We start from the raw sequence: 10,413 nt of genomic DNA, 5'->3' as shown, positions 1-10,413 counted from the left end.
CTCTCTCTTTCTCTGTCCGCAGGGTTATTTGGTAAATTACAGATTACTGTCCTCTTTTAATCTCTCTCTCTTTGTTTCTTGTATATTTGATTTCTCATTTCATTTTATCTTTCAAAGGCCCTCTCCCTTCCTCCCATTGCTCAAGTGGGTGTTTTTGTTTTCTTCTTTTCTCTTTCTCCTTTCTCTCTTTCTTTTCTTGAGAAAGGAGAGGAGAATAGCTTCAAGACTGCTTTTTCATCCGTTTTTTGTGGTCTAATCCCTTTATTTTCTTGTTAAGATTCTTTAGATCGATCAAGGTCTTTCATTTCCATCCGTTAGGTGAGCTCTTTGGGTTTACTTTCAGGTTTATTTTTGCTTGATCGGTTGATGGTCAGATGAGATATGGAGGATATTCTCTCTCGCTTTTATTTCTCCTGATTTTCTTGGTTGTTTGGCTTTATTGGGTATTTTCTTTCAAAGTTTTGATTTTTATGTTGTTTTTTTCTTTTCAAAATCTGCATATTCTTTTCAGGTCTTGCCTGTTTGTATTTAGAGTCTGTTATTTTTGTTCCGTGTTTCCACTGGATGTTTGATTGTCGAAGCTGTCGCTTATAAGAGCGGATTTGTAAAGAGATGGCGCTGATAGTTGCCTTGTTTGACCTTAGATTCCCTATTGCATTTTGTGGTTATGTTTGATTTAGTTGTGTTCTGTCTTTCTTCTCTTCTGTTATCTTTTTGTATGCTGGCTTTGGGGGTTGGGGGTGCTGAGGGAACATATGTAAGAGATAACTACAGCTGGAAAGCCTCTTCCTTGTTTATGCGTTCAGTGTGTTTCTTTTCTTTGTATGTCTTTGCCTTTTGTTCTATATGGCGAAGCGTGGATGCTCTAGCCTTATTTACTGTCTGTTTTAGTTTTGGTTTGTTGCTGGATAACTTCTGCTTCTGGATGCTCATTATTGTTTGGTTTTGATTCCCTGAAATGTTTTAAGTTTGCCAGATTTAGTTTCTCAGTGCCCTTTTGGCTTGGGATTACTTCACATTAGGATTGGTTACTTGACCTTGCTGCTAGCTGCACATTTACTGGTCTTTGTTGATGCTATGCTGCACTGGGTGAATCGGTGTCTTTGTTAATTTAGTTACATTGTCTAAACTCTCAGGTTGAGAGATCACTTGGCTTAATTAGTTACTTCTTATTTTTCCCACTGATTACTGCATTTCTGCATAATTTCATGCCGCTGTCTTATTTCTGCATCCTTATCATTATCCTCCCTATTAACTATTAGACATTAGATTTTAGATGCAGTTGCCTGTCCTTTGGTGTTCTCTGTTTATGTGATATTTGTTTGTTCTGTGTTTTCCAAAAAGCTGTAAGTTTCTTATCATTTTGAATCATGTATTTTTGAAGATTCCAAGTAACATTTGCATGTATTGTCTGCCCCTGTGAATAGTTGGATACTTTGTTTGAAACAATTGGTTCCTTATGTCAGAGGGGAATAATGTCCCTGTAAGGCAACAAAAATCCTACTTCAACTACTCTCTTTCTAATAGATACATGAAAATGGATTGAAACATATTTATATTATATGGTCGTGTATTTTTATACACGAGTACTTTGTCTAGTAGCAATTCCAGTGTCATGGTTTCTCTCTCAGTTTGATGTGATGATTGGTAGACTTACAATGTGTATTGGAATATTCTTCAGGACTTCACCATAATTTGTACCGAAGTTCATTCAAGCCCTAATGCAGGGGCAGAGGGGTACTGTCGGTTCCTTGCCCGAAACCTTTTTTGATCATGGCTCGACATCAAGTAATTCTGCTATAGACCCGCAGGTGTGCTGGAATAATATTCGAAATCCTATAGAAAACCGACTGCCTGATTGTTTGCTGTCACCTAATGACATGAACATTACATATGTGAACTCTATTGGTCGAGAGGAGCAGGAGCTGGGCAGATGGAGCTTGGGAGAGCCTAGCTCTAGTGGCACACAGAATGAGGTAATTCGTAATGAGCAGAAAATAGACCATGGATGGTCATCTTCCATGAGTGCTTCCGCAAATACTGGTCCCAGATTAGAAGAGCGGCGGTATGAACAGAGCCCTCAACTTGTTCAAAGTCCCAACGCTGAGACTGTTCCCCAGAATCTCAACTTAAATGCAGGCTTAGTGGGTCATGGTGATGATATCTGTCAAGTTACAGAACGATCTAATCTATATAAGACTAGTGGATCTGAAAATGAGCGGATTTCACCTGGTGCTGGTCCTGAAGCTTTTCTACTTTCTTCTGGAAGTGGTGGGTACGCTGTGGATGGTAATAGTAGCAGACCTGGCTGCTCATATGAGGGTCGACGTGCGTCCTGCAAAAGAAAGGCTCTTGAAGGAAATGTTGGGCAGTCCTCTTCGAGTGGAAGTTCTAGCTACGTTCATCGTGCAGAAAGTAGTGCATGGCATGGAGTTTCTGCGAGCTATAATGCAGGAAGCAGTGTGAATATATCTGTCCCCTTAGGACAGGCACACCCTAGACTTGGATTAGATGTAAGAGGATCAGCTTCTGACAGCATTCCTGAACCAATCGTTTTACCAACTGCAGAGAGCTCACGCAGGAATTTCCGGCCGAGAGTAAATCCTTCAAGTATACAAGAACCTATTGCCCCTCCTATATTTTCTGCAGGTGATATGGCCAGGCAGGCTGTTGTTTCAACTTCACAGCAGTCATCAGGACTTCTTCCAACTGATCATTCTCTGGACTTACAGTCAGCACCAGTGGTAAATAATGCAAGTCCTCAAGACCCGAATGTCTTAATTCATGTTCCATCCTTGCCGCGAAATGTGCAGCCATTTAGGTGGAATGGAGGTTCTGGCTCAAGAACTGGCAGTTCATCAAGTTCTAATGTATCTGGGGAGAGAGATGTTGTACCACGAGAGGAACATCAATCAAGAAGCATGGCTAGAAACCTATTAGATCATCCTATGTTTGTTCCTGCACCTGAGGTGAGAACTGTAGTTAGGAATCCAACAAATCGAGGTTTAAACAGTGGAAATATAAGTGTTTCTGGAAATGTTGCTTCTACATCTCGTGCTGGCTCAAGTTCTGGTGCCAATGCATCGTCTGCTTCCACATGGGTTCCTCATCCCAACCCCTCTACGCAATACCCTCGGAGATTGTCGGAACTTGTTCGTCGATCATTGATGTCTACCTTTGGTGCTGAGTCTGGGGGGCAGGGCAATCATTCTTCACTTTCTCCGGGACCTCCTTCTCCAGAAGAGTTGCTACTTTCCTCTGGAGTAGCTAATCAGGGGCACCATCGTCCATATCCTAGGTCAATGTCATGGTTGGAGAGGCAAGATGCTGGTTTGCTTGGAATTCCCCATTCACTTCGAACTTTAGCTGCTGCTACTGAAGGAAGAAGCAGGCTTGTTGTGTCTGAGGTAATTGTAATAGTTTTCACATTTCCCTTCAAATTCAAACATAACAAGGAATAGTCTTTATTCACTTAACTTTCTTACCACTTGATTTGCTCCCATTCTAAATGTGACAGTATAGCACATGCCTGGTATAGATATAGGAGAAACTTTGTCACCTTGCATAATGATGCAATGCTAATTGTTTAGAATAACACGCATATATTGTCTTTTTCCTTAGTTACATTTGTTTGAAAGACGTGTCATTGGGTGTTGTTATTCCAAAATGCTTGCATTGTTCTATGTATAAGTCATTCATGTTTTGCACCTTGGTCTTCATTTTGATCGCACAAAAGTAAATGCCAGCTATCTTGTGAAGTTTTCTTTTAACCTGCATACAACTGATTTTTAACATTAAATTGTCTTCGCAAAGAACCACTTAATTGGAGCTGACAGTGTGCGTTAATTTTATGGGCCAGATTCGCAATGTCTTGGATCTCATGCGAAGGGGTGAGAACTTGCGTTTTGAGGTAAGTTTTTTTATTATTTAGGGTGTAATTTGATGTGGTTCTATCTTTACCAATTGAAACATGGAATAATGAAAAAATGGCTATTGCTTTTATTGTTCATATATTGTTGCTATGTTCATATAGGTAGCTTTCTTCAAATTTGAGCTTGTTACGGGCAAAGGGTGGCCATGTAATGTAGGATCTGAGTGTTGTTTGTTGAATTAAATTTACTTCTGACAAAACTAGTGACGTTTTCTCTTTTAATTCTGCTTGTATGGCAGGATGTTATGATCCTTGATCAATCAGTAATTTTTGGGGTAGCTGATATTCATGATCGGCATAGAGATATGCGGCTCGATGTTGATAACATGTCGTATGAGGTAGTTCTATATTCCTGGCATCTACTGTCCTTTCTGAGTTTGGAAAATTGTTCTCACCGTAGAATTGCTTTGTGTGGGTAATAGGAGTTATTGGCTCTGGAAGAGCGCATTGGTAATGTGAGCACAGGGTTGAGTGAAGAAACTATATTAAGCCGTCTGAAACGGCGAAAGTACTCCACTGCACCAGTAACTCAGTTAGAGGCAGAACCATGTTGTATTTGTCAGGTAATGATTTTTCTCATCTGTGCAGTTCTTTACTGATTCTATGAGCCCCTTAAATAATTGTTTACAAACATGCAGGAAGAATATAATGATGGACAAGATCTTGGAACACTGGAATGTGGCCACGACTTCCATGCTGATTGCATTAATCAATGGTTGATGCACAAAAATTTGTGCCCCATTTGCAAAGCAACGGGTCTGAATAAATGAGACAACCATTGGTTTTCAGGAAACTAGTTATTCCTCAGGTCAGAGGAAGAAAGACTGGAATTGCAAATTTGTGGCTTCTGTAATCATTGAACTTGATCCTTCAAGTGTTGCCATATGTAGCCTTTACAGTTTTTATCCTGGGATGGTCCATGGCCCTTCTAATTCAATAGCCGGAGGCATTTTTAAAGGCAATTCTGTCAAACAAAGCAATCATGTGGGTGGATGACACAAATGTCTGAAGCACTGGGAACAGAAAGCTAGTTTCAACATTTCTCATTTTATCACTGCACTATTAGGTTATGTATGAATCTTAGCCCATTGGCGACATAGATTATTGAATATTTCATTACATTTTGATGTTCCTCTTAATTTTGGTTCTCCTTTTTCTTTTGGTGTGGGGGAGGGGCTGACCTTATGGTTACCCCAAGGCAGGTCAAGTGAGTGGTACCTTATATAACTCTTTTTTGTTGGATTGAGTATAATTTTTCAAAGAAATTCCCTCCATTACCAATAACAGGCTAATTCACTGTTCTAACATCTTGGCAAAATGACTGTTTTTGTCAAAATTGTCTGCAGTGGATCCCCTGTTGCGGCTGCCTGTACTGAATGGAGTCTCTCTCGTCGATGTTGTCTAAAATTTTTGCTGACCCATTTTATTATTCTCTTTGTTCTGGCCGGTTCAATAATTTCTTGCACGAAATGGGATAAAGGGAAGTTGTCACGGGGATGATGGTTGAACGCAACCTTCAACTTGAAAGAGTAAATGCTTGGACGCTGAAGAAGGTTGGAGGCAACCTTCGTGGTTAACATAAGCTTTGCAAACAAGTTTAACCCGTGTTTTTGGTCGAGGGTAGCGTATTGGTAATGGTAACAAGGACTTGTAACCATCATTGGAGCGGAGACTTAACACTTCAAAAATCTGTCTAAATTTTCAACCTGACAGTGTAAAAACATAAAGCAAGTTGGCAAACTCTGCGATGGTAAAAATTTCCCCAATCTCCTTCCCATCCTCCCTCCTATCTCTGACAATGAAAACTGAAACATGACAAGCCATGGTGTCAAAAGCAAAGAATCTTTTGCCACAATTCAGCAGGAAACAGCAATCAGGAAATTCAGCGAGTGTGGCTTTTGAGTCTTGTGAGGAAGAAAAGGAGTAACCTAATCTGTAATCCCATGGGTTGATTTAAGGTCACAGTTTGCTCCTAAGCACGCCACTAGCAAAGTGGCCTCGGGAATTGCAGAAATGGCTGGTCTTTTTAATTAATGCCACTTTCAGGCCAAGCTGACGTTTGGGTGGATAAGACAGTGAGGGCTGAAACTTGTCTCTTTGACTTTGATTCCTCTTATTTTGTTGCTTCTGTTCTCATCATCCCACTTTGTTGGTTTTGAAGTCTCAAGGTAAAATGCATTAATAACACCGACCTCCCTTCAAATGCTCCATTATTTCATTGCCATCCCTCAACACCTTCAATTAAATGTCGGCCTTCCTTTGAACATTAAAACATTGATGGAAAATACTAGTAAAAATCAACTTGTTTCGTGTGATACTTTTTCTTATAAATAAATAAATAAACTATAATTTAATTATCAAACGATATTATCTTGTCTTGTCTTAACACTGGATGGAATTTAAGAATCTAAATGATTAATTCTTCTTTGTGCTGTCAATGAAAATTGATAAATTTGTCAAAAGATTTTGGGTATAGATAATAACCCAAAGTGAAAAACAGAAAGGAGATGTAATTGTTGGCTGTTAGGTGGATTTGGAAACAAACCAAAAAAGGGAGACCTAAACGAAAATAGGAAAAGGATATTGGACCGCCCGTCTAATTAAGGCGGGAGATTAATCACAATTTGATTATATGCCGACTTTAGGAAACGAGCTTCCATACTCTGTCTCTGTGTTTATTTCGGTAATCATCATCTTCACAAATTCACATTTGATAACCAAAAGAAGCCAACAATATCAGCACAGAAAAAGAAACTCAAATCGGAAACGTTTCTGCTTTCTATGCCTGTGTTTCGGTTCTCTTTAATTTTTCTCTTACTCCTTTTTCATGGCGGATCAGTACGGAGCACCTGCGTCTTCAAATCCGGAACCCGAAGAAATCTCCACCCTTCTTGACCAACTCCTTCACAATTCCTCTGCTTCATCATCTTCGTCTTCTTCGTGCATGCAATTGAAGACTAAGTCTATTCACCATTTTCCCTCTCATGCGCCGGAATTCTCAACGCCCGCTGCTGACTCCCGGGCCGGAATGGCGATTCCGGTTGAGGATCAGTACCGACTTGGCGGATCGGCTGTTCGGGCCGAGTCGGAGCCTCGAGTCAATTTCTCTGATCCTGAAACTTATTTTGGAGTCAATGTTAAAGATAGCCCTGACATTGCGTTGTCTTCTGCCGGCGAATTTAGTCATGACAGCGAGGTTAAAGAATTGAAATTACTTTTCTTTTAATTTTCGAAGATCTTTCTTTCCTTAAAATAAAAAAAATGGCGAAAGCTTAGTTTTATTTTGGCCAATAGCGAAAGCTAAGATTAAGATTACCTTGTAAAATCTAGAAGGCTCAAGAGCCATCGGAGACGCCGTCAAATCAAGAACGGCCACGGAGTTCATCGAAGCGAAGCAGAGCAGCCGAAGTCCATAATTTGTCGGAAAAGGTTTGACTTTTCTTTAACATTTTGGTCGTGAATTTGAAATCTATAAGAAATTTGATTGATATTTGTTTTTGTTTGTTTGGCAGAGGAGGAGGAGTAGGATTAATGAGAAAATGAAAGCGTTACAGAATCTGATCCCAAACTCTAACAAGGTACTTAAGAAAAGCATAACCACACAGAGCCCTTTTTTTTAAAATAAAAAATAAAAAAATTGTTTTCTAATAAATGAGTTCCATGCTTTTGGAGTGATAGACGGATAAGGCTTCGATGCTTGACGAGGCGATCGAGTACTTGAAGCAGCTTCAGCTTCAAGTACAAGTGAGTTGTTCTCTTCTGATTCTGCCATTTTGTGTTTTCTTATTTTGTTGTGTTACATTGTCTTTTCAATTTTCGGCGTTAATTATCACGTGTCAAATTTTGCTGTTTATTAGTCAAATATTACGAAATTCCAATACAGCTGACCATGTCATTTAGAGATGGAATTTTTATTTAATTTTATTGAACAAAATGGTAGGAGTTACTACATATTACTACTACTTTGATTCTTATAGTTCCTATTTCTGTTTATGTCCTGAATTAGGTAATGCTGTATTATGATCTTGCACTGAGATCTTTAATACCTTATAATATGAAGAGTGTAATTCAATAATTGATGATTAAGTAACAAGTTATGAGATTAACATCTATCCCACTTAAGAAACGAGAAAGTGTATTATGATCTCTCTCTCCTATCTAACAAAATAAGAAACCTTCCTAAATTCACTTCTATCCATGAAATTTCCTACCTTTTTACCTTCTTTCTCCTGAGTGGGAGGCAGGAAGGTGCCCCTTTTCTCCTTCCTCACCTCTCTCCCCATTCCCATGCCTTCCACCTTTGCTTTTATCCTACTTCTCTGTCTCTTCATCCTCCAACTCTCCACCAAACTCTGTAAGCCATCATGTCTTGACTTTGAAAACATTATCCAATATATACTATAAACCTACCCTAGGCCCTGGCATATCCTCCTTTGCTGACATGCTTGCCTTTGCACTCGTAACCACATCACCAAGGTTGGAGGGCCTTTCTACCAGTTTGCCTTGGCTGCAAACATACCCTCCTGTGCCAAGCTCTAGGTTTGAAGAAACATCCTGGAGATAACATAGACCAACTTTGCCATCAGATTTTGCATCCAGAAATTCACTATTGAAGAGATGGTTGCACTTTCTGGTAGCCACATTATTGAATTCTCGCATTCAAAGAGTTTGCTGATCGGCTTTGCAGCTATAGCAACGCTATACCAACTGATCCCGCATAAAAGTCAATGTTTGCTGAAGCGCTGAAGAAAACCAGTGTGAATTATACTAAAGATCCTGCAATGTCAGCATTTAACGATGTCATGAAACCAGCTAAATTTTATAACATGTGTTACAAGATGTTACAGAGGACTGGGGCAATCAGCATCAGATGGTGCACTATTGAATGACTCTAGGACAAAGCAGTTTGTGCAATTGTATGCTACTAATCAGTCAACATCTTTTAATGATTTTGCACATGCATGGAGATAATTAGTGTTTAAGGGATTCAGACTGGGAGGAAAGAAAGGTTAGGCGGATGTGGTGCTTTAACTCTATTCAGACTTAAATCATTTTGGTTTTGCTGATGCCCATGAACATGTTCAGAGGAGAAAGGGATTTGTTTTCTGTTTATACATATATTTTGTGTGATGATGATAAGATAATTTGTTTGATTTGTTGCACATGATGGAATAGAATTCAAGAAAAAATGAGTGAAAGATGAATTGATATAAACTGGATTTGTTCTAAAATCATCTGTTTGGTTTTTGTGATGGTATGGGGCAATACAAACTGAGCTAGAATCATGAAATGCCATTTCTTTTTGTTGTGATTGCTATGCAGATGTTATCGATGAGAAATGGCTTGAGTTTGTACCCAATGTGCTTACCAGGAGTACTACAGCCAATGCAACTGCCTCCGACCAGCGTGGGCTATGATGAGGGAAATAGATTCTTCAGTCCCAACACAGGAGCAGGCACATTTTCGTCAAATGAAGAAAGCTCGATGAACACTTCTTTTAATCTTTCCAACCCATGCACTATCTCAAATCAGCCAATTCTTGCACCTTCTGGAGCTAACGTATCTAATTTGGAAGCTTCATTTGGTTTTGAATCATCTGCTGAGGCACACTATGGATCTTTCAGCCACTCAACATCTTCCAAGGTAATTTTAGCAAGAACAAGAAATGAATCTGTCAGAAAACTTCTTGGTCTAACTCAGGCCGTCGTTTTTGTAATGTGAAGGAAATCTGCAAGGAAGGCAGGTCACAACTGCAATTAGAGGTGAATCATGCTGGGAATAACTCTTCATCAGGCGTGTCTTAGCCAAGCAGAAATCCACGTGTAACTCTTCCTCTAGTTCAAAAACCATATAGAGCGCAAATGATATTGAAAATGATTGAAACTGATGACCTTTTTATACCTGTTAAGTTATTTATGTTATAAGTTGTAACAGGTTGACACTATGGGACTGATGCAGCTGGCATCCTTCTCATATGTAGGAAAAAAACCCGATGCTCAGTTGCAACTGTGCTTATCTCACCTCCCCTGCATAAAGTGAAAATTATCATTTATCAATACATGATTTTCTCTGCGTCGTATAGAGTTGAAATTGTTGCTAGTCTTCTCAAGCAAAATGTTGTGGATTCCCTCCCTCCCTGACCATCTCCATTCTATCAAAAGTGTAGGAATGATGCACACTTAATTCAGCTACCTAGCAAAAATGTGCTCAAGTCTCTGTTAATTGTCACGTGAAGGCATATCCCTTGAACAGATGGGACGTGGAGTTGGTCCCAGAAGGAGAGGGATTGGGGTTCGCGAGGAATCTTGATGGCAAAAAGAGTGTTAGTTTTGGGCGAGTAATGATGATTGGCAGTGGAATATAAAAACAAAAACTTTCAGCTTTAACTCGTTTTGTTCACTAGCCTTTCTTTAAGAGAATCTTTAAAAAGCTATGATAAGTTACACTTGACTATAGGCTATCGCAATCATCTTTGAACCCGA

General features: G+C 39.5%; 2 protein-coding genes across 3 annotated transcripts; both read left to right on the top strand.

Moving 5' to 3' along the window:
• Nucleotides 1-6: 6 nt before the first annotated feature.
• Nucleotides 7-5,308, top strand: LOC110416637 (putative E3 ubiquitin-protein ligase RHG1A). The gene is made up of 6 exons (XM_021428668.2): nucleotides 7-318; nucleotides 1,682-3,407; nucleotides 3,860-3,910; nucleotides 4,171-4,269; nucleotides 4,354-4,494; nucleotides 4,570-5,308. The coding sequence occupies exons 2-6, from the start codon at nucleotides 1,722-1,724 to the stop codon at nucleotides 4,699-4,701; spliced, it is 2,109 nt and encodes a 702-aa protein (XP_021284343.1). The 5' UTR covers nucleotides 7-318; nucleotides 1,682-1,721; the 3' UTR covers nucleotides 4,702-5,308.
• Nucleotides 5,309-6,526: 1,218 nt separating this feature from the next.
• Nucleotides 6,527-10,003, top strand: LOC110417377 (uncharacterized). 2 transcript variants are annotated; one of them, XM_021429705.2, is made up of 6 exons: nucleotides 6,527-7,127; nucleotides 7,265-7,360; nucleotides 7,444-7,509; nucleotides 7,610-7,675; nucleotides 9,254-9,574; nucleotides 9,655-10,003. In XM_021429705.2, exons 1-6 carry the CDS (start codon nucleotides 6,759-6,761, stop codon nucleotides 9,733-9,735), a joined length of 999 nt encoding a protein of 332 aa, XP_021285380.1. In that variant the 5' UTR covers nucleotides 6,527-6,758; the 3' UTR covers nucleotides 9,736-10,003. The 2 variants fall into 2 exon arrangements, with proteins under 2 accessions (XP_021285380.1, XP_021285379.1); XM_021429704.2 differs by having other exon boundaries at nucleotides 6,529-7,127; nucleotides 7,262-7,360.
• The last annotated feature ends 410 nt before the right edge of the window (nucleotides 10,004-10,413 follow it).

This window comes from Theobroma umbraticum, unplaced genomic scaffold (genome assembly GCF_002168275.2).
Source record: "Theobroma umbraticum cultivar Fairchild unplaced genomic scaffold, ASM216827v3 scaffold_51.0, whole genome shotgun sequence".
In the NCBI taxonomy this organism is placed as follows: domain Eukaryota; kingdom Viridiplantae; phylum Streptophyta; class Magnoliopsida; order Malvales; family Malvaceae; genus Theobroma; species Theobroma umbraticum.
This window is presented reverse-complemented; position numbering and strand designations above follow the sequence as displayed.

What these genes read in the sequence shown, in the direction of transcription:
- LOC110416637 (XM_021428668.2), top strand. Translation starts at nt 1,722, where the DNA reads ATGCAGGGGCAGAGGGGTACTGTCGGTTCCTTGCCCGAAACCTTTTTT. An exon ending in GCAGGCTTGTTGTGTCTGAG is followed by an intron (nt 3,408 to 3,859) that starts GTAATTGTAATA and finishes TTTATGGGCCAG; the next exon opens with ATTCGCAATGTCTTGGATCT. An exon ending in TTGATAACATGTCGTATGAG is followed by an intron (nt 4,270 to 4,353) that starts GTAGTTCTATAT and finishes TGTGGGTAATAG; the next exon opens with GAGTTATTGGCTCTGGAAGA.
- LOC110417377 (XM_021429704.2), top strand. Translation starts at nt 6,759, where the DNA reads ATGGCGGATCAGTACGGAGCACCTGCGTCTTCAAATCCGGAACCCGAA. An exon ending in AATTTAGTCATGACAGCGAG is followed by an intron (nt 7,128 to 7,261) that starts GTTAAAGAATTG and finishes TGTAAAATCTAG; the next exon opens with AAGGCTCAAGAGCCATCGGA. An exon ending in TGATCCCAAACTCTAACAAG is followed by an intron (nt 7,510 to 7,609) that starts GTACTTAAGAAA and finishes TTGGAGTGATAG; the next exon opens with ACGGATAAGGCTTCGATGCT.